At 46.4% G+C, this 26,197-nt stretch overlaps 1 protein-coding gene and 1 pseudogene across 1 annotated transcript; one reads left to right on the top strand and one right to left on the bottom strand.

The window, feature by feature from the left end:
* On the bottom strand, positions 1–22,107 carry LOC144109499 (glucose-6-phosphate exchanger SLC37A4-like). Its single transcript, XM_077642324.1, has 9 exons — positions 21,878–22,107; positions 14,717–14,952; positions 12,125–12,260; positions 11,266–11,400; positions 10,280–10,471; positions 8,745–8,842; positions 7,000–7,110; positions 4,790–4,928; positions 1–485 (listed from the first exon to the last, which is right to left on the bottom strand). The coding sequence occupies exons 1-9, from the start codon at positions 22,011–22,013 to the stop codon at positions 223–225; spliced, it is 1,446 nt and encodes a 481-aa protein (XP_077498450.1). The 5' UTR covers positions 22,014–22,107; the 3' UTR covers positions 1–222.
* On the top strand, positions 5,214–5,945 carry LOC144110779 (uncharacterized; annotated as a pseudogene).
* Positions 22,108–26,197: the final 4,090 nt, after the last annotated feature.

Raw genomic sequence — 26,197 nt, 5'->3', positions numbered from 1 at the left:
TCTACTTGCACGGACGCACCTAGTATGATTCGTACTAATCCCAATTACACGACTCGGTCCAACTCATGTCCCGAGTTGAAATCCCACGACACAAGCGGCAACCAGCAGTTTGCGTTCTTTGTAAACGTAAACTCTGTGAAAGAAAACTGGTTTTCAAAGTCCGTTCATAAAATACACGAAAAGCGGAAGTGGATCGAAACTTGAAAAACGCTGCTTTCATGGCTACGACGGCTCGGCAAGTTGAGCCTGGGCAGAAGGCGCAGCTTCAAGATTGGTCTCGACGTCGCTGGGTACCGCCACGGCCACAACGTTAGAGTTAGCGGTGGGAGCGGCTGCTCTGGCTCTGACCCTAGTGTCGAAGTTCATGCCTGCGAACAGCGCGAGTGCCGTGAAGGCACTGACGACCTCCAGGAGGAAGAAGACCGCCGGCCAGCCGTAATGTTCCGCCACCAGGCTGAGTGGAAGGCCGGACATCACTCCTCCCACTGCGTATGAAGTGGAGAGAGTTCTGGGGCCCTGTTCTGTGATTTCTTTTTGGTAGTTAACGGCACCAGTTGATAGCGGCATCGATTGAAGGAGGACCGTCGATCTGGCAGCGGCGTCGCCTTTGCCATCGCATCTAGTCCATCCGCGCAACAATGACCACCATCATGACTATCATCAGCCTAACGGCGCCCTTTGCAGAAAAAAAATACATTTCCCATATCTGTCTAATTAACCTTGTGGTGTGCAAGCCGCGGCCCCTTATCCCCGAAAACCTCGCCCTCCAATGTGGCCTTCTGCCGCACCCCCCCCCCCCCCCCCTCCGTCTACGCTTGCCTTCTCTTGGAACCCATTCTTTCACCGTAAACAACTTCGGCCATAATACCTTCGCATTACATGCGCTGTCCATGTCTATTTCTTCTATCATTCGACTAGGACGTCATTAACTGGGGTTTGTTAGCTGACTGCATCTGCTCACTCCCGGTCCCTTAACGATACACCTATCATTTTCCTTTCCATGGCTCGCTCCGCTGTGATCAGTTTAAGTTGACCCTTTTCGTTAGCTTCCGCGTTTCTGCTCCAAAGGTGATAATCGGTAAGATACAGGTGTTCTATAGTTTGCTTTTAAGGGATACTGACAAAATGCTATTGATGATATTTCTCTAATGCGCTCCATCCTATTCTTGTGTATTACTACAGTTATTTCAATTTTGTGACCCGCATCTGCACTCTCAACATGCCCCAAAGAGAACTATTTTCTTATCACTTCCAGCGCTTCGCTAACAGTCATTAGCTGCTGTTTGTGTTTGTACTTCATGCTTTATGCTAAATAAGTACACTTTCTTTCCTCCTTTCTTCCACTCCAAGGCCATTTAATATTAGTTTTGTTTTCAGTATATTGATTTTTAGATGCACCGTTGTACTTTGCTTGTCTGGGTAATTGATCGTGCTTTTCGATCAGTCCCTTGAATTACTTTATGCTATAAGCGAATAGCAAACTACAAAGGTATTCTATATCCAGATTTATTCCCAATTCTTTACAATCTAGACCTCGGAACACCCTCTGTAAAGAAGCGGTGAATATAATACTAGAGATCGTGTCTGCCTGACTAACACCCTTCTTTAATGATTTTTTTTTGTTCTCCCTGTTGTAGACTTGATTTGCTGTGCAGTCGCAGTACATTTGCATATGCCTCTGCACCAATCAGTCGCACAGTCACTGTGGACTTTCTGTCCCGAGACAGAAATATGTCAAAAAGCTCAGTTCAGGCATTTCAACCACGTCGTCGTGCTCCAATATTAGTCACCGTCGGCGCCGGTCCTTTAATGTCACGCCAAAACTAAATGTACTGTAGTATTTCTGACACTGTCCTGTCGTTTTCCTTTTTTTTACTGGGTGACGTCACAACAAGCGTGACATCCCCAATGGCCTGCGGCATCGAAAGGAGCAGCGACCAACAGCATGTTATGAAATCAAACCAAACGAAATGAATCGTTATAAAATATATATAAGTTCGCCAGTTTGAAGGTAAGCACCGCTTACAAACAGGCTTTTGTTTAGAGTGGCATTGTGAACAGGTTCAGTTCCCGCTTCACTCAGAAGAAGCAGCGATCTAGAAAGCACTGTAATGCTACGGGACCCCTACTCCTGATCTTGATCTACGCTGTTGTGTATATTTGTTTAGTGTAGACAAGAGTCCGCAAACTCAAACGAACGGGCGACACTGGACAGGTGGTGGCTGGCGCGAAGAACCGGCCCAGACCAAACAAGACGTTTGATGCAGGGCTGCCCTCCTTCAATTGTGAATACCCTTTGATGTATGAAAATTTGGGGTATAAGGCCTCTGTTCCATACCTCCTCAAAGAAAAAAATGTTAAAAGAGAACTAAATGCAGTAATGGCAGCGTTCGTGCTCATTTATCTTCTGCACTGTAATGTACGGACTAAAAACGTTTGGGGTCTTTCTGGGCGAAGAGTTGAAACGGTGAATTTTTGGGTTGGCGTCCACCATTCCTTGTCCCCTCTTGACGTACTGACTCTTGACGTGCTAACTCTGGCAGATAAAAACAAACCGAAGTTTTGAACTTCTGACACCCTAGTTAAAATATTTCGCATTGTACGCGTAACCAACCTGAAATCATTTTGTCTTCTTATTTCTACCCAAACTGACCGTAGAAGATCCGGTAACTGTTTGTTTCACATTGCCAGTTTAGGTACAACTGCAAACATTTATGACATGCGCTTAGCTGTAACGTGGCATGCACCCAACCGACGCACGAAATGCAACCTCACATAAAGTACACATTACCATCACTTTTAAATAGTGAATAATAGAATGGTCTTTTGTATTATCGACCATTCTATTATTCACTATTTAAAAGTGAAGGTAAATAGTGAATAATAGAATGGTCTTTTGTATTATCGACCGCCGATTGATACTGTTGTCAAATTAATGCGTTAACATTAGAAGGGTGTGTGCAAGCGGAAATAGTGAGTGCGGTCACGCTTGACCTTGTGACGTCATCACAACCTGCCCGCCGGATTGTGAGCAGCTACTTACCATGACAAGTGGCGGTTAAAGTAATGATTGCTCGCCAGAGGTTGCTCGAGAATAGTAACCTCGGTCCCAAAAACCTAACCGGTGGCTCTGAGCCACATTGCAGTGCAGTGGCTCCTCGCTTAAACGCTGAACCATTGTGCAAGGAGTGGTATGAACACTCCCACTGATCTATGAATGTAAAATAGAGAATGACCAATTCTGCACATATTGGCGTTAGCTATAACAAAACCAACCGCAATAGAAATTCTAACACATTCAAACGGTATCTACCGAGGATCGCCTAAGAGTTTTATTTTCCTTAAAGTCCTCAGCGTTTTTTTTTTTTTGCCTGCTCGTATTTCTTCTTTTGTGTACGTTGATGAGTGTTAGTCTCAAACCAACACCCCAACTGTACACAGCTTCTTTGTTTGCAACGCTATGACATGTTTTTCGAGTGAGAGGTATGCTCACGACACTAATTACTTGTGCGATATGACAATCGCAGCCCTTTCTGCTTGTTTATTTTAACGTGTATATCTGGTACGTTTTGCATAATGGACGCCCGCTGACGACTACCAATAGGGTGTTCAAACACTATCAAGCGGCGATTCGTGCAGCTTTGTGCTCAATTGTCACCTCGTTTCTTGTGAGGAAAGCAAATAAACTTCGACTTCGAATTGCGCTATCCTGGAATAAGAGCACCCTTGTTGGCAATGCCAACTTGTTACGTAACTAACTTATATCTAACGGTCCTTCGTAACGCAAGCCACATTCTAAGCTTGGCCGTCTCCAGAAAGCGGAAGGATCAGTATTCCATTCGGCGAACTGGAGTAGCTCTCCAAATCAGGGAAGGAGCAAAGCTCTAAGGACCCTACCACTGCGGTCCAATCAGAACTCAGTTCCTGAACCCGAATCGCCCACTGAAACGCGCTCATTCGTTTCGCACAGCGAAGTTGCTCCGGATCTCCGATTGCAATACGCTGTAAGGCGTAACTTATCTTAACCAACAATTTTTCTTTACGGCGAAAGCTGTTATAGCATTGGTCAAGCCCATATAGCCCTGAATTCTACCATGGAATCTAGAGTGTCATCTGCAAGAAATTTAATTATTAGTGAAATGATATAATCTAATTTAATTTATTATTCATCAGCGGCGAACCATGGCCACTGGAAAATTGGAAAGATGGAAATTTCTCCCTCCACGTTTAGGGGAAGGAGGGAGAGAGTAAACGTGGGAGGAAAAAGATAGAGGGTGGGGTACAGTGGCCTGGGAGGTTATGACATAGCGGAAGAATGCGCAGCCGGAATGCGGCTGTCATGGTAAGAACCCTGAGAGTGGCTACCGTGGAAGAAGGACGGTTATGACGAGGCGCAGGAATGCGCATCCTGAGGGCAGAATTCGAGATATATGGCTAAACCAAAGCTACAGTAGATTTCGCTGATTAATAATAATAATAATAATTGCTTCTTGGGGAAGGGGATTGGCGCAGTATCTAATATATTGTTGGATACCTGAACCGCGCCGTAAGGGAAGGGATAAAGGAGGGAGTGAAAGAAGAAAGGAAAAGAGAGGTGCCGTAGTGGAGGGTTCCGGAATAATTTCGACCACCTGGGGATCTTTAACGTGCACTGACATCGCACAGCATACGGGCGCCTTAGAGTTTTGCCTCCATAAAAACGCCGCCGACGCGGTCGGATTCTTGCACTAAGTGGGTAAGCTTAACTGAACAGACGTTTTTCTTTTCATTTCCCATAGCCTGCACTCACGGCTTCCGCCAAAGGCGACGATGGCGTGCGAGGTTCCCGACAGGTGCACGGGCACGCACTCCGAGGCCACCACTCCGAAGATGGCCATGGACCCGTACAGGCAGGCACCCAGGGCCAGACCGATGATGCTGATCAGCAGCTGCGCGCATTGCATATTACAATAAAGTTACGCAGGGATTAACTACGGTTATAGCTAAGGCCGAGAGATAGTATTTTGGCAATAGCCTGGGCCAAATTTGTCGTGTGGGTTACGCTCATTTACGGTTGGACATCGAGTTTGGTTGAAGTCGGCCAAGTCAGATTTCGGGGCAGGGCGAACAAATTTCTGGAAACTGCTCAGGTTAAATTTGGAGGTGGCCATCGTGTCGGGCATGGTTAAATATGGTTGGACATCGATTTTGTTTTAAATCGGTAAAGATTTATTCACCAGCTCAGAGAAATCTACTGCGCTTCTTTCATAAACAACAACATCCTCGAGGCTGGGGAAGCAGTTATCGCACCCGCCATCACCCGCCATGGCGAGGAGCCCCATCCACACACAATTACAGACTCGCAAGAGGCGTGCAGAAGGTGCGGCAGTGGACGCATAGCCACTGCGGTCATCCGCATACTCAAGGCGAGAACAATCCCCTTTACGACATGCTTCATCACGTGGACACCAGGCCGTGAGGCTGTCAAAGGGAACCAACGTGCGAACGCCAATGCCCCAGCATACGCCCACCGGGTGGCACACACGGAAGGAGAACTGTACGCAGTCACTAGGTAGTATGGAGCCATCTTAGAACACCAACGAGCCCTCAGGAGGACCTCCCCCTCCACAAAAATCCTTGGTAGAGAGCAGTCGGTTGCCTGGAGACAACTGCAGACGAATACATACCCCAATCTAAGTTTACTCAGTAAATTCTATCCTTCAACATGTGACAGCAAATACCCGCTCTGCGGGGAACACTCAAGGCTTTTTCACGTCAGATGGCCATGTCAAAAAACGCAGGCAGCGCCAATAAACAGCACACCAACACAGGAGCAGTGGGAAGCTGTGCTGTACTAGTCGAAGCCTGAAGAACAGCTCAAGCTGATCAACATGGCTGGCAAGATTGCAAAGGCCACTGGGGCCCTGGACTGTGGGACCCACCTACGCCGCGAGAATCCTCCCTAACAGTAAAGTTTTTCATTCATACAAGGTTAAACGAAGATAAAATCAGGCACGGAATGGCTAGCGACGTTTGCGTTGAGTACAACCACCACTCTAAAGGGTCGGTGGATAATTCTAGAGGCATCTCTGGGTTTCTAACATTCAACTATACAATGATTTACGTAAGGTAGACCAGAAGTCTCAAAGACGCTGGCCGCGGGCAACGCAAGAGCCTAGTGGCCTCGTCTTGTGGCCCGCTGGCCCCAAGGATTGCAGTAGTGGAGTTCTCCGCAATACTTTCGACCACCTGGGAATATTTGACGTGCACTGTCTTCGCACAGCACACGGGGAAATGAAAAATGAAATTGGCTTTTGAGGACAGAAAATGGCGCAGTAATTGTCTCACACATCTCGGTGGACACCCCAACCCCGCCATAACGGAAGGCAGAAAGGTGGGAGTGAGAGAACAAAGAGAGAAGGAGGTGCAGTAGTGGAGGGCTCCGGAATAATTTCGACCACCTTGGGATCTTTAACGTGCACTGGCATCGAACAGTACGCGGGAAAATGAAAAATGAATATTGGTTTACCCGCCGCGGTGGCTCATTGGTTAGTGCGCACGGCTACTGATCCGGTGTACCCGGTTTCGAACCCGACCGCGGCGGCCGTGTTTCGATGCAGCGGATGCAGCGGCTGCAGGGACGCAGCGTGACAAGACGGGGCAATGACCCCGCAGTGGAGAGCCCCGGACGAAAGCCTGCTGGAATCTACTCCTGTTAGCCCTGATGCAGCTAGCGAGCCGAGCGTGGAAGAACCACAGCCCTCTTCCCCCATTCCTTTACGAAGAAGCTTAATAGTCAGACGGCAACTAGAACGCTGGGGCTACAATATAAAAAAATGAAAAGAGTGTTCTACTCATATCAATATGAAGCTATTCCCTGCCGACAGCGTACCATTATGCCGTAATAAACAAGCAAAACCTGCGTAGCACTCGTACATCTGTCAAACGGTGCTTGGCATCAGCGTACAGTTTCGATAGCTTGCGGAAGGAAACAGAAGAGCGCACTGCGCGAGCACCTACCTCCGAAGAATGCTCCGTGATGCTGTAACCGAAGATGTGGAAGGCCACAGTTGCTCCTGAAACTAACACCACCGATACGGGAACACGCGGACTTGCTCCGCTGGTGTCGCCCTGCATTCATTCATTCATTTACTATCGACAGGTCTATAGAAGCAGGGTGGGGTGGCGAGGAGTGAACATTACAAACCCGCCTACAAAAATCGAGGCTGTGTCCTATGCAAGCTCCCACAAGCAGGAACACTGTCACACGTGTGGGTAAGCTTCGATTATCTGTAACTGCGAGACCAGTGATAGCGTCACTATCCGCTTTCCCCGGAATAAAACGTCTCTTGAAGTGAATCGCCCAGCGCAAGAGCGGAGCTCCACCGTTACCCTCTAAAAGCATCACCCAGCAGCCACCTAACCACCGCAGCTAACTTTGCAGATATGCAGTTTAGGCCTTTGCTCAGACGATCACTTTGAGATAGAAAACAATTTAATTTTATGTCGACTTCACTATAACAAAACCGACGATGTCTGTTTTATAGTGAAGCCCACTATACGTAAGGGACTTTAGGCGTTATTGGCTCCAGTAGCAATTGTCGCTGATTTTTGGGTTTTCTGTGATGATATCAGCTTGTATGCACAAAAATGTCAAAAAGAACAGCAATAACAGTGGTTTTAGCGCCGTTCTAAAACACCGATCTGCTCAATAATATAGTATTTCGACGAAGGCGAAATGCAAATACACCCACGTGCTGTGCGATGTCAGTCCCAGTTAAAAGACTAGAGGAGATTTAGCTTAATACCGAGCCCTTCATGAACTACAATGTTCCTCAAGTCTGTGTATAGCTTTGGGACAATTAGTATCCCAATTTTCAAGTTAGATATTTGTGAATGTTTTTCTTTTCCATTCCGGTAGGTGTAAAGCCTCACTTTTCAGTGGACACCTCAACCGCGCCAACAGGGAAGGGACGAAAGAGGTAAGCATTGAAAAAAGAGAAAAACTAAGAGAGGCCAGTGGAGGGTTCCAGATGAATTTCAACCCCTTCTTTAATGCACACTGACATCGCACAGCACACACGTAGTTTGCATCGCGAATAATTTGCCTAAAAGTACGTGTAAGACGCAAAAACTGAAAATGTTAGGAGTGGTCGCAGGGTGGCTACAGGGTAGGCGTGCCCAAGCCAGCAGCTTTGTACTTGTTCATATAGTTGTGTACATTTCTGCTGCTGATTGTAGCACAGGGACGGTAGAGACGACGCCAACGACAACGCAAAAACGGGAGAACTAGGCTTGTACAGCCAGTGCTACAAAAATTTTCATGACGTCACCAGAGATTGCTTGCGAAGCGGCCGATGATGACATCTCTGTTTTATATCTTATGCCTTTCCATCATATTGAAGCTTTGTTTTTAAGTGATATTTGCATTTTTATTACGGCACAGTAATGTGTCGATACAAACAACATTCAGTTTGTCTTCAGCAAGTGAACCTTAATCCGTATCAAAACTTGACCGCCACACTCCTAAGCGAGAAAACGACACCAGCCTTGTCATCAACGACTAGCATGGATTAACAACAATCGTTAAACCATGCTTCAACATTTTCGCACCGCTTTACTATGAGTATTTGACGTTATAATGGCAATGTCACTTTTTGACCAGTATTTGCGTTGAACACCATAAGACTTTATCTCCATGACACTATAAAAAGTCTTCGAAGATTCCCCTCTTTTTCAGTAATTCGGGAGTCAAAACGACCAACCTTTTTTGCGTACCAGACTATAAGCCAGTCAGTTATGTAGCCGGCTACGATGCCACCCAGGAATCCGCCACATTCGATGCAGCTCATGAAGGCACTGGCTGCGAGCATGAAAAAAAAATGTTTAATTACTTTTTATTTATTTCACAGTATTGAAGGCCAGGACTGAATCAAACAAAAGGGGCAAGAATGGAAAAATAAAAATACTGTATGCAAAACAAACAATAACACCGCACATGCTAAAAAAGAAAATAGACTGGTCTATGAAGACAGAGGAAAAAAAAAATATCACAGGGACGCCTCATTCCATTTTGTGTTGGGAGTGCGATACCATAAGATGCCTTTAGTGGTAGTGACGTCACTACGTGGCTGGTGACGTCACTCTCCTCCCAAGAGAGCGATTACAGGGGATAGTTGGTGGTTCATTCTGTGGGTACCGCGTTGGACTGAGACAAGAGATACTGCAAGGATGAGGACTGACGAAGAGCTTCGTCTGTCGTCGTCCTTGCAGTGTCTCATGTCTTAGTACAGCGCGATGTCCACACGACTCTTGTCCCGCCAATGGAAAGGATTCCATCTGGTGACATCACTTCCCTCCAGCCAACCAGCCAGTGGGAATGCTCTGGTCTGGTGGCGTCACTCGACTGCAGCCAATAAGAGAATTTATCTTCCGACGACACAATTTCTTCCAATACGTCTTTTAATCCTATCGCATTAATAAAGAATACTTAATGAAGATTACGCCCCTGTCAGTAATTAGGGCAAGAGAATGTTGCATATGACCACCGCCCTTTCAAATATTCCTAGTTTCCGTCTTCGATTCCCGATTGCGAAGACTACTGCGTATGAGTGCGTGAAACACGTTTATTTGTCCAAATTCTCGAGTGATCAGCGCTGTTGCGGAAGGGACAGGATGGTGAATCAGAGGCGAACGGGTGAGAAAGAGGGCAAACGTCTGTATCAGCTTTACTGTGAATGAAACTGCACGGCATTACTGCAGGCTGGACGGGAAATACATGCAGAGACTTAGTCGGATACAGCTCACGAAGAAAGCGCCAAATATCACTCTACGAAGACCTTCCAACCAACTGCATCGACCGGTTGTCATGACGTCGTGGTAAACAACTTTGCACCTGCTAGTGTGGCGTCGCAAGTGGCTAAGAGGCTCTTGACGGGAAAGGCACCGAAGATCACGCCACAACAAAAGGTGACACCACTCGTGCAGCTCGCTGGCAGGCGCAATTATTACTGATTGCGGTGTCATTCCAATAGCTCGAAAGTCCCTCCGACTCGTTGAAAGGCCTCCTTGGAGACGCAGCTATACTTTTCTCATTGAATTGCATCCGGCAACAACCTTTCCAACCTGGCTGGGAGTTGCTTCATTGCTAGCTGGACTGCAATCTAGTACGAATATGAAGAGTAAAGTCATGGATCGAGGACGAATTTCTTCAGCACTTGTGGTTATGCGTTACTAGCCGTGAGTTCAGTTGCAGGATGACGTGTGCCCACCCACAGAAGGTTTCAAGCAATCCACGTACCGGTAAACTGCGACTGCTTGAGGTCCTCGATGAGGTACAGCTGTCCCCAGTCAACGGCCCCCGCACGTGCGAAGAACACGGTCAGGTACGCGGCCGACAGGAGCCAGATGAACGGGCTGGCCAGCAGGTTCACGGTGTTCGCTCCTTCCTCCGTCGGCCCTTGGCCACAGCCTGGAGTCCCTAGGGGGGCCTCTGCCATAGGGAGCAGGTGGGGAAAATAAAAGGGAAGATTGGAACGCGACACAACTGCGCCTAGTCATTGTCGTTCACTGCCTCCTGCCGGCGCGGGCGCCCTAGCACTCCGTTGTAAGGAGACGGTGGCCAGGAAAAGAGGAAGATGGAACTGTGACCGCCGTCATCATCATTTAGTCACCTTCAAAGGTCCTTCGGTTGGGGCATTATATAAGAGGCGGAGGGAGGGAAGGAGGGAGGGAGATTGCCGACGGTTAATATGCATAAAATGAATTACAGGAATTGAGCAAACTCAAGCAATCAAGAGAAAAAAGAAATAATGTGGAATTGAAATTAAAGAGGCAATGGAAACCCAACATTTGTAAACGTGCAAAAGAATAAGAGGGTACCTAAAAAAAGAAACGAAAGTAGGAAAAATACGCTTGACAACACATAACGAATACCTGCGTTGAGCCCTTGTCGAGTCTTGACGACGCTTAGTCGCGGAAACTTCAGGGAACATTTCCGTGGTATATTGCTGGGGTCAGAAATACTGTTTCCTTTCAATATAAACATTGGTCAGATACAGAGCCCAAAATTACTTATGGCAATCACTGCGCTAACTGCGCTGTGCTCACGAAGGTTTGGCCGAAACGCTGTCATGCAACTACGCTCCAACGTATTCCCACGCATGCAGCATTTATATCATTTAGAGCTGGCAATCAAGAAACAATTTAAACAAACAACACTTAAGGTTGAATCCATTATCAAATGGCTATATCTTACAAAAATTGTGATGCATGAGTAAATTATACCTTTTTCTGGATGCGAGTCGGCGTCCCGATGACTCGGGCTGAGCTGCCTGTTTTCGCTCAAGACCAGGCCCACATCGGTCGGCTTGTTGACCATGGTGAACAAAGATATGCAGCCCATGAGCAAGCACAGTACCCCTGCAGGAACGGTAAACAATAGTACGGGGTAAGGCAAGCAGGGGGAAGTGAACAGTCTTCATTCCCGAGATGTAATTTGCGGCGAACCATTTGTGAATCATCCTTAGCACACTTCTTTTTTTAGTTCTTTATTTCTGCGTCAAATAGGTTTGAATCTTGCAACAGAAAGAGGGGAACTACAGAATTGGTGCAGGAGCAACGGCGTTTGCTAGTTCACTATTTTCGGAAAAACCCGAGGCCACAAACACAGAAGTCAGGCAAGAGAATACTAGCTGAAATAATTTCAGGTGTATACTGAGATGTTCGTGCTCCTTTTATCCTTAAAACTACATGTCAACATTAATGCCTAGTGGAACATGACGATACAATTCATGCCTGGCTTTAATGCAATGCCACAATTGTGACGTCACCTTAAATAACTTGTCACTGTAAAACAAAAGCGGGATCCACTGATACGAAAGTTCAAGATAGGAGAATCTATAAGGTATTCGGCAATTTTAAATCGAATTTTTATGGCTATGCCATTCCTATGATTTCACACACAAACAATTTTTTCAGTGTCAATAGCCCTAGGGAAGACGCAATGAGTTGATGTAAATGACCACTGCCAGTAATCAAGACAGTGTCCGTTCGGATGTCACAGAAAACGAAAGGAGAGTCTGTTATAATGAGTTGAGAGGTACAAAACAAAAAGATGGGCAGCGCTGTAAATGCATGCTGTTACCAGTGGCAATGACACTTGCTCTCCAGCTGTAGGTGAGCATCAGGTACGACGACAGGAATGGAGCTATGGTCAAGGCAATGTTGCATGAAGACGCCAGCACGCCGTACAGTGTCCCGAACTGGGCTTGTGAAAACCACTAGAATACGAAAAAGTATATAAAGTGGGTTCGATTACTGCATGCTATGCGACAATTAATACGTACGTGTCAGCGAAGCATATAATGAAATATTTTGACGTAAACGAGTTGCACGGAATGTTATATGGGCGCCAGGATTTTGGTCCACGCATAGCTCTTGTCGAGCTTTCCTGAACATCCGCAACTAGCGCCATCTGTTAGCCCCCAGTATCGAACACACCGTAACTGTTAGGTTATTTTAAAATTAATAATTTTGAGATAACTAGAGAGTCTCGAGAAATGCTAAGTGAACATGATGATTACTACGGTCGATTCTTCTTCACCGTTGCAAAATTTGATCTATGAATTTCTTCCTGCACTCGCACCAACTATTTCCGACAGCCATACAATCTCAGTGGTCTGTATCGAACATTAAAAATTCTCACGGTAATTTTGAATGTTCAGCGCCACTTGGTACGTGGTGGCAGCCGTGCGAGCTGTAAGCGTTTGTCCAGATTTCATGTGCTTGTTGAACAGTACAAGTCGGCGCCTGTTACGGTAAGCGCATTAGGCATAACAGCGTGTGGCGCCACTACAGCTTATCTGTAATTGAACGAACAGTTAATTCGAAAGAATACAGATGTGTAGGTTGAATGTCTTCTTTAGGATTTGTTTGGCGTATCGCTTTTCAGCAGCGGTCATGCATCCTTCAAGGTTTCGTTGTGCGAACGGCCTTGTTTGCATGCATTCATCAGTGTTGTGACGATTTGGAGCGCTTATCAAGGCGCGGTACGAGTGTGCTTGAAATCGGCTGCTACTTCGACGTCCGAGATTCAGTGTTGACGGCGAGATAGGATTTCATAGGCAGTGCTCAGAGTAACTCGGTGACGTGCTCGGCGGCGACGCAGAATTTTCAAGATCCGTCGGCATCTCTGACATCATTAGGTTTCCACATCATAATGTGTATTTTCAACAAATTCAGTTACACGGCAATACTCTGTATAGTTATCCACAAAATAGGCGTTCTAGAACTCTCCCATGCCGTTTTATAACCGGCTCAGGTAACTTTTTATCTCTGTAGTAACGGACTAACGTTTCTCCAAGTTCTGACGGAACTGCGCAATTTTCCAGGGTCAGGTATAAAGGCGCAAACGATAAGAGCTGGGAGCGTTACGGGACTCTTACATATTTAAAGAAAGAACAGAAGAAGCGTGATAAGAAGGTAGCCATTGAAAAGTGTGGCCAAATATAAAGGGCTCAGGTAATGTTTCAGCTGTGGCCAAAATCAATCATCCTGGTAGTTGGTCGAAGTCATTAAAGAAGTATGGGTGCCAAGTTAACAGGTGTTTTTGTTTTCAATAATAGTACTCTCGTCCTCAGGAAAACCGCAGTGAAATGGTCAAACTATGACCCAGTGTTCTTTAGGAAGTTAATTAAAGCATTGATTTCCGCCAGAAGTTTTAGTCTCGGTTCTGGCGGGCTTTGGTGGGCGAAAGAACACAAAAAGGCCAGCAGTCACGTACATACGCTACTAGTACACCGATGCAGTCTCTACAACCCCGTCAGGTGTGATTTACGGCAAATGTTGCGAATCGATGTCGCCTGGTTTGAACAACAACAGGCGACAGAACAGCACCTTATATGGTTCGGTGCCGTCTGCTTTGAATAACAGGCGACGGAGCAGCAACTTCTTTGAATCAGTGTCGTCTGCTCGGGGCAGCGAATGTGAGCGCAGCTGACTGGCGGTTTAATTTGAGCCATCGTGCTTCCACAAATACATTCGAAGCTCACTAGTGCATACCTTTTTCAGTTCAACAGTTCCTCAAGCCATGCGCATCGTTTTGAGCAAGGAACAGAACCTAATGATTTGGCATCTCTGCTTTGCTTTTTAAATTGCGACAAGGGATGGTGGATGAAATATTCAGTAGGCTATGCCGCAGGCTAGCAAAACGATATACTTCAAATCGGCAGTCCAGCCATGAGAATACCTTCCAGCCTATTAATAGTGACAGTAGTGAAATGAACGAATTATGGGAAGAAGCAAGCAAATCAGATATTAGTCTTACACGTCCGGCTATGTCTGCGAAATAACTCGCAAAATGACAACAGCGCAGCGAGCAATAGAAAAGAAAATGACAGGGCAACATTAAGGGTATCTGCCATGTCACCAAGGCAACAACAACAACAAGCCGATGACAGCTGCTCGAGCTAATGTGATGTATTGGTGCACATAAAGAGGAGGAAAATGGGCATGGGGCAAAGCATGTTACTGGGAAGACCGCTAACCGATAGTCTTTTATGACAAATCAGTCGATCCTAAGAAGGGAAAACGCTGATAGGGGTAGCGGAGGGTCAGGTAGACAGATATCCTTATAGGAGGTTCGCGGTAATACGGTGTCGCAGCTGCTACATGACCGAGCTACTTGAAGTTTGACGGAACCAGGACTGATGCTGATGGCGATGATGATTTTACTGACCTGCTGCAGCACTTTGACGATGGCGGGCCATCCGCAGCCCTGCGAGCAGCCGTCGAGAAACCAGAGCGCAGCGAACGGGTAAGCCGACACGGACGAGGCGGCGAGCGTGAAGGTGAAGCCGGCGGCCGAGAATAGACCGGTGACGAACAGGAGTCGAGAGCTGACGCTGTCTGAGAGCACGCCGCACAAGAACTTGCTGCCAGCGAAAGCCAGGTTATGGCTGCTCAGGATCATCCCTGCGCGTCATCACAATCGTTAGAGAACACTCTGGAACATGAGCTGTACACGGGAGGAGCACACTGACGCTGCTGCAGTTACTATATCTTAATTACTATCCTGAACAACTAAACAGCACAAAATCCATTGACAAGATGTTTTTTCTTGGAGCTACTGAGTTACTCATTTTGTTTCTTGCCTATAGGGCTTCTGCACTTATGATTATTGTTGCGGGTTGGATCCGTTTCACTATCTTAGTGCGCGATTACTTATAGTGGCTATCCCGCGCATTTAACGAGTCTGCCTGCCTGCCTGCCTGCCCTGCCCTGCCCTGCCCTGCCCTGCCTGCCTGCCGGCCTGCCCTGCCCTGCCCTGCCCTGCCCTGCCCTGCCTTGCCTTGCCTTGCCTTGCCTGCCTTGCCTGCCTTGCCTGCCCTGCCCTGCCCTGCCCTGCCTGCCTGCCTGCCTGCCTGCCCTGCCCTGCCCTGCCCTGCCCTGCCCTGCCGTGCCCTGCCTGCCTGCCTGCCCTGCCTTGCCTGCCCTGCCCTGCCCTGCCTGCCTGCCTGCCTGCCTGCCTGCCTGCCTTGCCCCGCCCTGCCCTGCCCTGCCCTGCCCTGCCCTGCCCTGCCCTGCCTGCCCTGCCCTGCCCTGCCCTGCCCTGCCCTGCCCTGCCTGCCTGCCTGCCTGCCTGCCTGCCTGCCTGCCTGCCTGCCTGCCTGCCTGCCTGCCCTGCCTGCCTGAAGGCTGTTTTGTGGCAGGCTGCTCACTTGCCCACAGTGTCAGGCGGAAGCTGAATTAATCGTGAGAGGTTGCTCCGGAAGATCAACCTAGATCGCAACCCAACCCAAGTCCCACCGATGGCAGCACCTGCCTTAGAAGGGCATTGGCGCATCGCTTCACCACTGCGTCAGGAGCAGTAGGAAGACTCCCAGGGATCTGAGTGTCAAAGAATGCCCAATTCTGTATAAGATGTTACGTGGTCTAAGGCGGGAACGACGCAAGAACGCCCCGGGCACAGCACACGGCCTGAGAGCACAGGGCCCGCACAGAGCACCCAAGCCCAAAACACGCGCACCTCCGAGACACTTCGCTCATCTCTTCACCAAGAATATCCGTTGCAATATGAAAAATAAACCATTATCGATATACGAACAACTGTCATCCGTGAACACTGGATCTAAACGCCGGAACCGAAGTGAAAACCGAACTGCTAGTGCTGATAATTCACATTTGGCCTAACTAAGCAAATCGACCATCATTTCTTTTTCCTCCAAAAAATACGGATATCTTGGAGTGCTTCAATGCATGGGGTGAAATATGCAGAAATATGAAGCGGTGGGAACGTAACAAAACGCAGTATGGCGGAATAATTACTTTATACGGTACGCATCGCCTTCTGAATAAAATAAGTCTTCTCTAGCACAACACACAGCATTTAGAGCGCAGCTGAACAGCAGAGGGTTTGTATAGTCCTGACATGTCAAATCAAACGAGAATCTTTTTTTGACCAGGTGTTGGTTCTTGTTACTTCACGGATTCCTCGCAGAACCTTATTTTTGGCTGGACATCTCATGCGGTGACGTAAAGCAGTTTTTGCTTTCGACAGATGGTGCTACTGCGTAGCCGTTTAGCGTTAAAAACCAGCTAGCAGTCTCTGTCGCTATCAGTACAATGCGCGCCAGAAGAAGCGGGTGTGTCAATTACACGAGGGAGAAAAAAAATGTACTCTTTCACAGCCGAAGCAGGCGCTGCGTTGATTATGCGAGTAAATACGATATACTGCGGCCAAATTATGAGAAGCTTCGCTGACATCATGATCATCCTGACTACGCCCAGTTCAGGACGAAGGCCTCTCCAATATCTCTCCAATTAATCTTGTCCTGTGCCTGCTGCGGTCACCCTATCCGCGCAAACTGCTTAACCTCATCCGCCCACATAACTTTCTGCACCCCCTGATACACTTGCCCTTTCATGGAATCCAGTCAGCTATGCTTAAGGATGATTGGTTATCTTGCCCTTGCATTACATGCCCTGCCCAAGCCCATATCTTCCTCTTGATTTTGACTACGATATCATTAGCCCGTGTTTGGTCCCTCACTTGCTCGGCCCTTTTCCGGTCTCTTATTTGCTTTCCATAGCTCGTTGCAGTGTCCTGAAGTTGAACCGTTTTCGTAAGCCTCCATGTTTCTGCCCCACAGGTGAGTGCCGGTAAGGTACAGCTGTTATTTACTTTTCTCTAGAGGGATATTGGTAGACTGCCATTCATAATTTGAGAGAACCTGAGAAATGCGTTCCACCCCAAACTTATTCTTCTATTTATTTAGCTCTAGTGATTCGGATCGGCGGTCACTACCTGCTTTAAGTAGACGTGTTCCATTACCACTTCCAGCACTTCGCTACCAGTTGTAAGCTGCTGTTCCCTTGCTAGACTGTTGAACATTACTTTAGGTTTTATGCATGTTAATTTTTAAAACCACAGTAATTTTCTGCCTGTCTAGCTTATTGATCATGTCTTACAGTTCGGCTCCTGAGTGACTTTGCAAGGCAATGTCATCAGTGACTCACAGATTACTTACGTATTCCCCATTACCTCTTAAATCCAACTGTTCCCAATCCAGTACTCTTAGGTGCCTCCTGTAAACAGGCGGTGATTAGATTTGACGATATGGTGTCTCTCTTTCTAACACGCTTTTTTATTGGAATTTTATTGCTGACTTTGTTGAGGACTATAGTAGATGTGCAGTTGCTATAAATATCTTCCAGTGTTTTGACATAAGGCTCTTCAACATCCTCACTCCGCAATGCCTGCATGACTGGTGAGGCTTCAACTTAGTGAAATGCTTTCTGGTAATCTTAAAAGGCTATATATAGGGGTTGGTTATACTCTGCGAGTTTCTCTATCACCTGATTGTTTGCGTGAATATGTTCGGTTTCAAAGTACCCTCTACAAAGGCCTGCCGGACCCTTTGGCTGATTGAGGTCTAAGGTTCTTTTGACTCTATTACTGGTTACCTTAGTAAATACCTTATAGGCAATGGACAGCAAGCTGATAGTTCTGTAATTTTTCCTGTCCTTGATTTCTCCTTTCGTACAAATTAACAAGATGTTAGAGTTCTTCAAGCTTCTGGTACGGTCGAGGTCATAAGGCAATGCGTAAACATAGTGGCCAGTTTTTCTAGCACAACCTCCCCTCTGTCCTTAAATAGATCTGCTGTTACAAGATCGTCACCAGCTGTTTTCCCCCTTTGCATTGCTCCAGAGGCTTTGTTTACTTCATCTTTTGTTACTTGCGGGATGTCACAGTGCTGTGCGCTACTGCCTCCTTCATTAACCTCCTGAGTTTTTTGGCTGCTGCATATATTTCTGCAGAACACTTCAGCTACTTTAACTGGCTTATCCATATTGCTATTGGGATTACCTTCTTTGTCTTTTAATGATATTTATGGTTTATGAGGGTTTAATGTCAGAAATAGAATACATCTGGTTTTTGCCTATGCCTAGTTTCCTCTCTATGATTAGTTCTGCTGACAATATACACGCTGTCATCTGAGGAGAATCTGGGGACTTTATAAGCATTGATAGCCGACACAGTGGATCCTGAGAACTGTGTCTGAGAGATGTTACACGCACGAGAGAACTTGCACAGAAGGCTCGCCAAGAATTGAAACGCCTGCTTTCCGACGAGCTACCCGAAATTTCAGAGCAGCATTAACAGCTACAAAGAGGCGCGGTTCTTACAGGCAATGCATACAACCAACTAAATGTTTTAAAGCCTCGTGACATATATGCACTGGAGTACAGTTGAACCACAGTTGTGAGCGAGGTGCTTGAAGTGGTAAGGGAATGCGTCTACATAGGGCAGGTAGGGGTGGCTGATTCGGATAATGAGAGGGAAATAACTAGAAGAGTAAGAATGGGGAGGGGCGCACATGGCATGCTGCCTCAGATCATGAATGGCAGTTTATCAATATCCCTCAAGATAAAAGTATACAACAGCTGTATCTTACCGGTTCTCACCTATGGGACAGAAACATGGAGGCTAACGAAAAGGGTTCAGCTTAAGCTAAGGACAACGCAGCGAGCCATAGAAAAGAAAAATGATAGGTGTAAGGTCAGAGACCAGAAGCGGACAGAGTGGGTAAGGGAACAAACGCAGGAAGTTTTGACCTAGCCGAAATCGAGGAAGAAATGGGCTTGGATATGTAAATCGAAGGCAAGATACCCGCTGGTCCTTAAGGGTAACGGAGTGGATTCCAAGATAAGGCACTGTAGCAGGAGGCGGCAGAAAATTAGGTGGGCGGATGAGATTAAGTTGTTTGCTGGGACACGGTTGGCGCAGCTGGCAAATGACAGGGTTACTTGGATAGACATGGGAGAGGCCTTTGCCCTGCTGGCTGATGATGATGACAGTTTAACCTCGTTATAACGAAGCTGGAGGGGCCCAGCGATTACTTCGTTACAGCCGTGGCTTCGTTATAGCCCGTGTTGTCCGAGCTTCCAAGAGGAATAGTCATTTCTTCGTTATATTTAATATTTTATTATAAATCGTTTCGTTATAACGAAGTGCAGCTGCACACTGTCGGCAGCACAGAGTTTCTCGAAATTACGTAGGGAAAAAAGGTGGCGCCAGCGTCTATGCGACTTTCTTAAAGAGAACTTTATCCCTCAACGCACGCCGGTAATATGACGTTTCGTAGTTGCTTGGCTAGTGCTGAGCCGAAAAAGTGGATTATGGCTACCAATCAGTACGTGCTTTTTAGGAAGAAGAGCGCAAAATGATCACGGATGCAGGAAGAACAGACACCACAAACGAATCAGCGCTTGACACGTCTGTTTCTTCTGCGTCCATCGAATTTTTGCGCTGCTTTTTTACAAGATGCTACACTAACCAACAAAGTATTTACTAAGGTAATCGCTAATAGAGTCAGGGCCACGTTAGACTTTAATCAACCAAATGATCAGGCAGGCTTTCGAAAAGGATATTCCACAATAGATCATATTCACACTATCAATCAGGTGATAGGGAAATGCGCAGAATATAACCAACCTCTATATACAGCTTTCATTGATTACGAGAAAGCATTCGACTCAGTGGAAACCTCAGCAGTCATACAGGCATTGCGTAATCAGGGGGTAGAAGAGCCTTATGTCAAAATACTGGAAGATATATATATATATATAGCAACTGCACAGCTACTCTAGTCCTCCATAAAGTTAGCAATAAAATTCCAATAAGGTAGTTCATCAGGAAAGGAGACACGATCTCGCCAATGCTGTTCACCGCATGTTTACAGGAGGCATTTCGAGGCCTGAATTGGGAACAGTTGGGAATAAGAATAAATGAAGAATACCTAAATAATCTGCGATTTGCTGATGGCATTGCCTTGCTGAGTCACTCAGGAGGTGAACTGCAAATCATGATCAATGAGTTAGACAGGCAGAGCAGATCGATGGGTCTAAAAATTAACATGCAGAAAACCAAGGCCCAACCAAGGTTCAACAGCCTAGCAAGGGAACAACAGTTCACAATTGGCAGCGAGAGCCTAGAAATTGTGACGGAATACGTCTACTTAGGGCAGGTAGTGACAGCTGATCCGGATCATGAGAGGGAGATAACTAGAAGGATAAGAATGGGGTGGAGCGCATATGGCAAATTCTCACAGATCATGAGTGGCAGTTTACCAATTTCCCTCAAGAGGAAAGTGTACAACAGCATAATCTTACCGGTACTCACCTACGGGGCAGAAACGTGGAGGCTAACGAAAAGAGTTCAGCTTAAGTTAAGGACAACGCAGCGAGCCATGGAAAGAAAAATGATAGGTGTAACGTTAAGAGATCGGAAGCGGGCAGAGTGGGTGAGGGAACAAACACGGGTTAATGACATCCTAGTCGAAATCAAGAGAAAGAAATGGGCTTGGGCAGGGCATGTAATGCGAAGGCAAGATAACCGCTGGTCCTTAAGGGTAACGGAGTGGATTCCAAGAGAAAGTAAGCGTAACAGGTGGCGGCAGAAGGTTAGGTGCGCGGATGAGGTTAAGAAGTTTGCAGTCAAAGGGTGGATGCAGCTGGCAAAGGATAGGGTTAATTGGAGAGACATGGGAGAGGCCTTTGCGCTGCAGTGGGTGTAGTAAGGCTGATGATGATGATGATGATGATGACACTAACCAAGGACCTATAGCTGCAAACGGAAGAAGCTGGCACACGAGTTTCCCATGATTCTATGTACTGTCCCCGGAAACGCACACCACCTATAAAGTCCCCCTCCCCGTGATGTGCCCAGGTACGAAAGCACAGCTTCTTCTGCATCTAATCATCTAACCTTATTCATGAAAGCACTAAAAAGCCCGGCACAGGTTACCGCTACTGACAGTTATTCCCCCTCCCAACAATGAAAGCAATTTCTTGTCAAAACCCTACAGAAGGGAACTACAGTAAGTGAAATTCTGCCTTCCATGTGACGTTACTTCTGTCTCTGTGACGAGCGAAGAAAATTGATGTCTGCTTTTTTATTAGGTGCTTTATGTTTTTGCGCTGTTTAACGTCCCAAAGCAACTCAGGCTATGGTGGACGCCATAGTGTTGGGCTCCGGAAATTTCTGCCACCTGGGTTCTTTAACGTGCACTAACATTTGCACAGTTTACGGGTGTCTAGAATTTCGCCTGCATGAAAATTCGACCGCCGCGGCGGGGATCGAACCCAAGTCTTTCGGGTCAACAGCCGAGCGCCATAACTACTGAGCCACCGCGGCGGTTGTTCTTTTATTCAAAATGCGCGCTTTGGTGATACTTCATCTACCTATATCGCTATGTTGCACTGAGCAGTGATAAACCATCTCGCGTCTCCAACGCAGTGAGTTTTCTCATTCATCAATGTAGCAGCGGCGTCCTCGCGTGCGGTTACGTGTGTATTCGTCAGCAGTAACCAGGAATGGAAGAGAGTTTAGTACCGGCTTCATCTCTGCGCAGTCCGCTGGCGACGAGTGCGGGCAATACAAACGGGACACACTTGCGGTTATAGCCGTAGATGCCGTAGCCGAAGAACAACGTTGCGAATATCATCTTCTGGTACCCCCTGAGCTGCATACTGCCATTTGCAATGCTCCGGATAAGCGGCCCGGTACTGCCGGCAATAAATGGGGACAAAATACTTGCTCGGTGGGTTAGCCTTCCTGTTGTTATGATGCGTTCGACTGTGCACACGCATACCCCAGGCGCTCGCGCTTGTAGTTGCATGGTGATGATGGCGAATCAAGCAAAGCATTTAGTGGCGATGGAGATGCAATCTTTTCGTTTTGTTAAACTGGACCTCGAATTTAAAGGTTTTAACGTTGCTGCTGGCTTCGACGACATGAAACCTGTACCTATAAAATATGTCTCAGATATATCTCCAATTTCTTCCCATATTATCAACAGAATGTTTGAAGTTGTAGTTTTTCCTGAATATTTATAAATAGCACACGTTTGTCCGATTTTTAAAGATGGCAATAAACAAGCAGTCAATAACTACAGACTCATATCGGTATTGCTGGTCATTTTCAAAGTTTTTGAAAATGCTTTGAACAATAGGCTGGCCAAGGTTTTCAATAAATATAATGTAATAAATGGCATGCAATTCGGGTTTCGAAAAAAAACGATCGTCGGAACTAGCATTACTAGACATCAAACATAACATAATAATTTCGAGCGTAGGCTTTATACACTTCGCTTATTTCTTTACTTGAAGAAAGCAGTTCGATTCTGTGTCACACACCATTCTCTTATCGAAAATAAATACGCAAGGGGGGCGCGCAATTGCTCTAGATTTAATACACAGCTACTTATCCGACCGGTATCAATACGTCAGCGTTAATTAAGAATCTTCTTCATATGTCAAAGTAAAGAATGGTGTTCTCCAAGGGTCTATTCTCGAGCCGCTGTTGTTTTTAATCTATGTAAATAACCTTTGCAGCATACTAAACTCCGAAAATAATTCTGTACACAGACGACACTAACCTTTTGTTTTTTGCGAGTGACTCAGTTATTCAACTTCAATATGATGTTAATTATGACTTGAAACTCCATTCGGGCTGGCTTAACAAGTATAACTTGGAGCTGAATACCACCAAGACAAAGTATATGATATTCACACCCACAAATAAACTAATGACCTCTAATATTGAGCTTAATTTTCATGGTGTCAGTCTAGAGCGGGTTAAGTTTCAAAAATTTTTGGGCGTGTGGTTTCAGGACACCTTGTCATAGAATGTTCACGTGTCGATAATGGCGGGCGAGTTAAGTAAGGCAGTAGGCTGTCTTTATAAACTAAGCCCATTTGGACCACAATGGCTTAGAACCTTACTATATTACACACTTTTCTACTCCAGAATGTCTTATTGCTCGCTAATCTGGGAAAAACCACGCAGGGCAATTTTCATAAGCTGATTAAACTACAGAAGTTAGGCTTATTCCAAAACTACAACGGGCGTCCGCAAGTTGAAGGCACTGGAGGCATCGAGGAGACTTCACGACCCGGTATCCGTGAACCACATGGTGGAGACCAGCTTCCTCCTAAAGGGGCGCGTAACTTATCACGCAATGAAGAACTCTGTTGTTCTTCCCCCCGCCATGCGCCGAATGCCTATAACCTATCCTCAAAGTGTTCCCGTGGAGTATGACTTGGGAACAACGGGAGTTTTAATTGCGATAGAACTGTACCGAGCTGCTACGCAGTCTGCGTCCATAGACGACGCCTCGTGGGCCAAATGGTACCAGAAAAGGTTCAGAAACATCCAGGATTGCTTCGATGACGCCACCGTCACTTCGGCGAACTTCTCCCAAAAGGTTGTAACTAGCGAAAGCGCCTTTGAAACGTACGTTTGGAAGCATGCGTTTCGAGTCGTCCTGGACGCGCTCAGGGATATCTACTCGCCGAGAGGCGGCCTCGGCTTTTCCGCCGAGGCCCGCTGGGTGTCGGCGCAGCGTACTTTCTTCAAACGTTTCTGTCTTCTTTCTTGCGGTGGCGGAGGCCTCGGCTCGGATTTTGACAGAAAACTTCGCTGCGTTCTTCCAGTATTAACTACCAGCGAATTTCAGGACGTATTCAGCTGCAAGAAGCCGCAAAAGAAGAAACTGAACGGCATCTGCTCGAACTTGTGAGCGCTTCTCCACTACTAATGTTTGCTTTGAAACTGCGAAAAAAAGGTTTTTTTCATTTTCTCCGGAATTCTGGCAACCAATGAGAACATTTTTCAGCTGCGCTGCAAGAAATGCCGCGACATAAGAGTAACGATCATTTTTACGCTAATATGTTTTTGTCCGGACTATTATTAAAACCCTCTTTGAAGAACCACGTTGCGCATTCAAAAGAGACAAACACAGGAAAAAGCCAAGAAGACGGAAAGAGCGCAAACTATCAACTGAGTTTATTTGAATGAAGGTGCCTTATATATGCCGAATCACAAAAAAAAGAACAAGGGGAATGCGAGAGCGGGGATGGGGGGTACAGCCAGTCATCTCCTGATTAACAACATGTGCGCGGAACATTCTTCTTCTTGTACAATTTGACAGAAGTGTCGCTTATACATTTATCGCCATTTTCTTTTATGTGGTAGGCTTCCAAAAGCTCACGCGCTGTTTTGTTTTTACTTTTCCCCAGAATTTTTATCTTAAGCAGAGGCTCGCATCCAGTGCAGGCAAGGCAATGAGCGGGCAGATTCGCTCTTCTTTATTTCGAACTGATCGGGCATGTTCCCCTGCGCGTTCATTCTCGCAACGGCCTGCTTGTCCCACGTAGGCACCTCCACACTTGAGCGGGATTTCATAAACCACGCCTATGGCACATTTGACAGCCGTTTCAGCATGCTTTATGCCGCATCCAGTGCCTCTAGCTTCTTGGTTACTGATTCTCGGGCACAAGCCTGCGAGTTTCTGTGGGCCAGAAAATACGACAGGGACACCATGCCACTTGGCCACTTTTTTTACATTGTGCGCCACTTTGTGTAGATATGGCACCACCACGAGCTTCTTTTTTGACAGCGGCTCATTCGCGCTACCTTGATATCTTCTTTTTATCTTCCTAAGAAGATTCTCGGCCACAGCTGTTATGACGTCGCAGGGGAAGCCGGCTGAAAGCAGCCTTTCAATTTGGTTATTAAAGCTGATATGCATTGCATGCGGGCATGAATTGGTAAGAGCAGATTCCAGGCACGAGCTTGCAATTGCTCTCTTGACTATCTTCGAATGCGCGGAATCATACGGCAGTAGCTCTTTCTTTGCTCGTGGCGCGCAGTGCCAGCAGGCATGTTGTAAGCCGACGTTCAGGTTAATATCTAAAAACTGCAACGACCTATTAGAAGGAAGTTCATGCGTAAAGGTCAAGCCTTGCCCATACTGTCTAAAGACAGTTAAAATTCTACTCACTGAGTCAGTGTGGGTAAACGTTACTTGCTTGGATAAAACAATAAAAAAATCGTCAACACATCTAAAAACTTCAGTACTCCCAAATTAGCAAACTCGTCATTTAGGGAGTGGTCAATGGCGGCTAAAAATATGTTACTAAGAACAGGGGCGACGCAAGAACCAATACAAATTCCTTGTCGTTGAATGTAAAAGTTGTCTTTAAAAGATATGAAGGTGGCCCCTCGACATTGTCGCTATGCCATCGCTTTAGTTGACTATTTTTCTGAATGGCCTTAGGTGAATATGACAGATCGTGTAACAACTACAGATTTTATAGATTTCTTAATTGACGTTTTTGCCCATGAAGCCTATCCAGAAGAGATATCTGATCAAGGCCCTCAGTTCATGTCAAAATAATTTAAGTAAGTTCTGAGTAATAGGGCTATCAAGTTAACTCACTCTTCAATATATCACCTGCAGGCGAACGGAGAAGTTGAAAGATTTAACAGAACTATCAAGTCTTTTGTCAAACTTACATAGTTGGAACGTGGGCCTTTGAAAACTACTATTGCACAGTATTTGGCAATAAATAGATCTACACCTCTTGCCACAACAGGGGTGGCACCGGCAGGTCTTCTTCATAGCAGATGCCATCGTACAAAGCTAGATATTGTTGGGCTTCCTTCATTTCCGTCATTGTTTGCTCAGAATCCATATCTAGCGATGTAAAATTTGAGGAAAAGAATCAAGAAACAGACGACAATGAAAGAATATACGGATAACAAGCGTGGAGCACGACCACCCAGAATTCAACCAGGAGATTTGTTCAAAATTCGTAAACCCCTCTTTAAGTTCAAAGGAGACAGACGTTTCTCCGCACCACTGGAGTT

This window comes from Amblyomma americanum, chromosome 11, assembly GCF_052857255.1.
Source record: "Amblyomma americanum isolate KBUSLIRL-KWMA chromosome 11, ASM5285725v1, whole genome shotgun sequence".
Lineage (NCBI taxonomy): Eukaryota > Metazoa > Arthropoda > Arachnida > Ixodida > Ixodidae > Amblyomma > Amblyomma americanum.
Note: the sequence above shows the minus strand (reverse complement) of the source record. Positions and strands in the feature narration are given on the sequence as shown.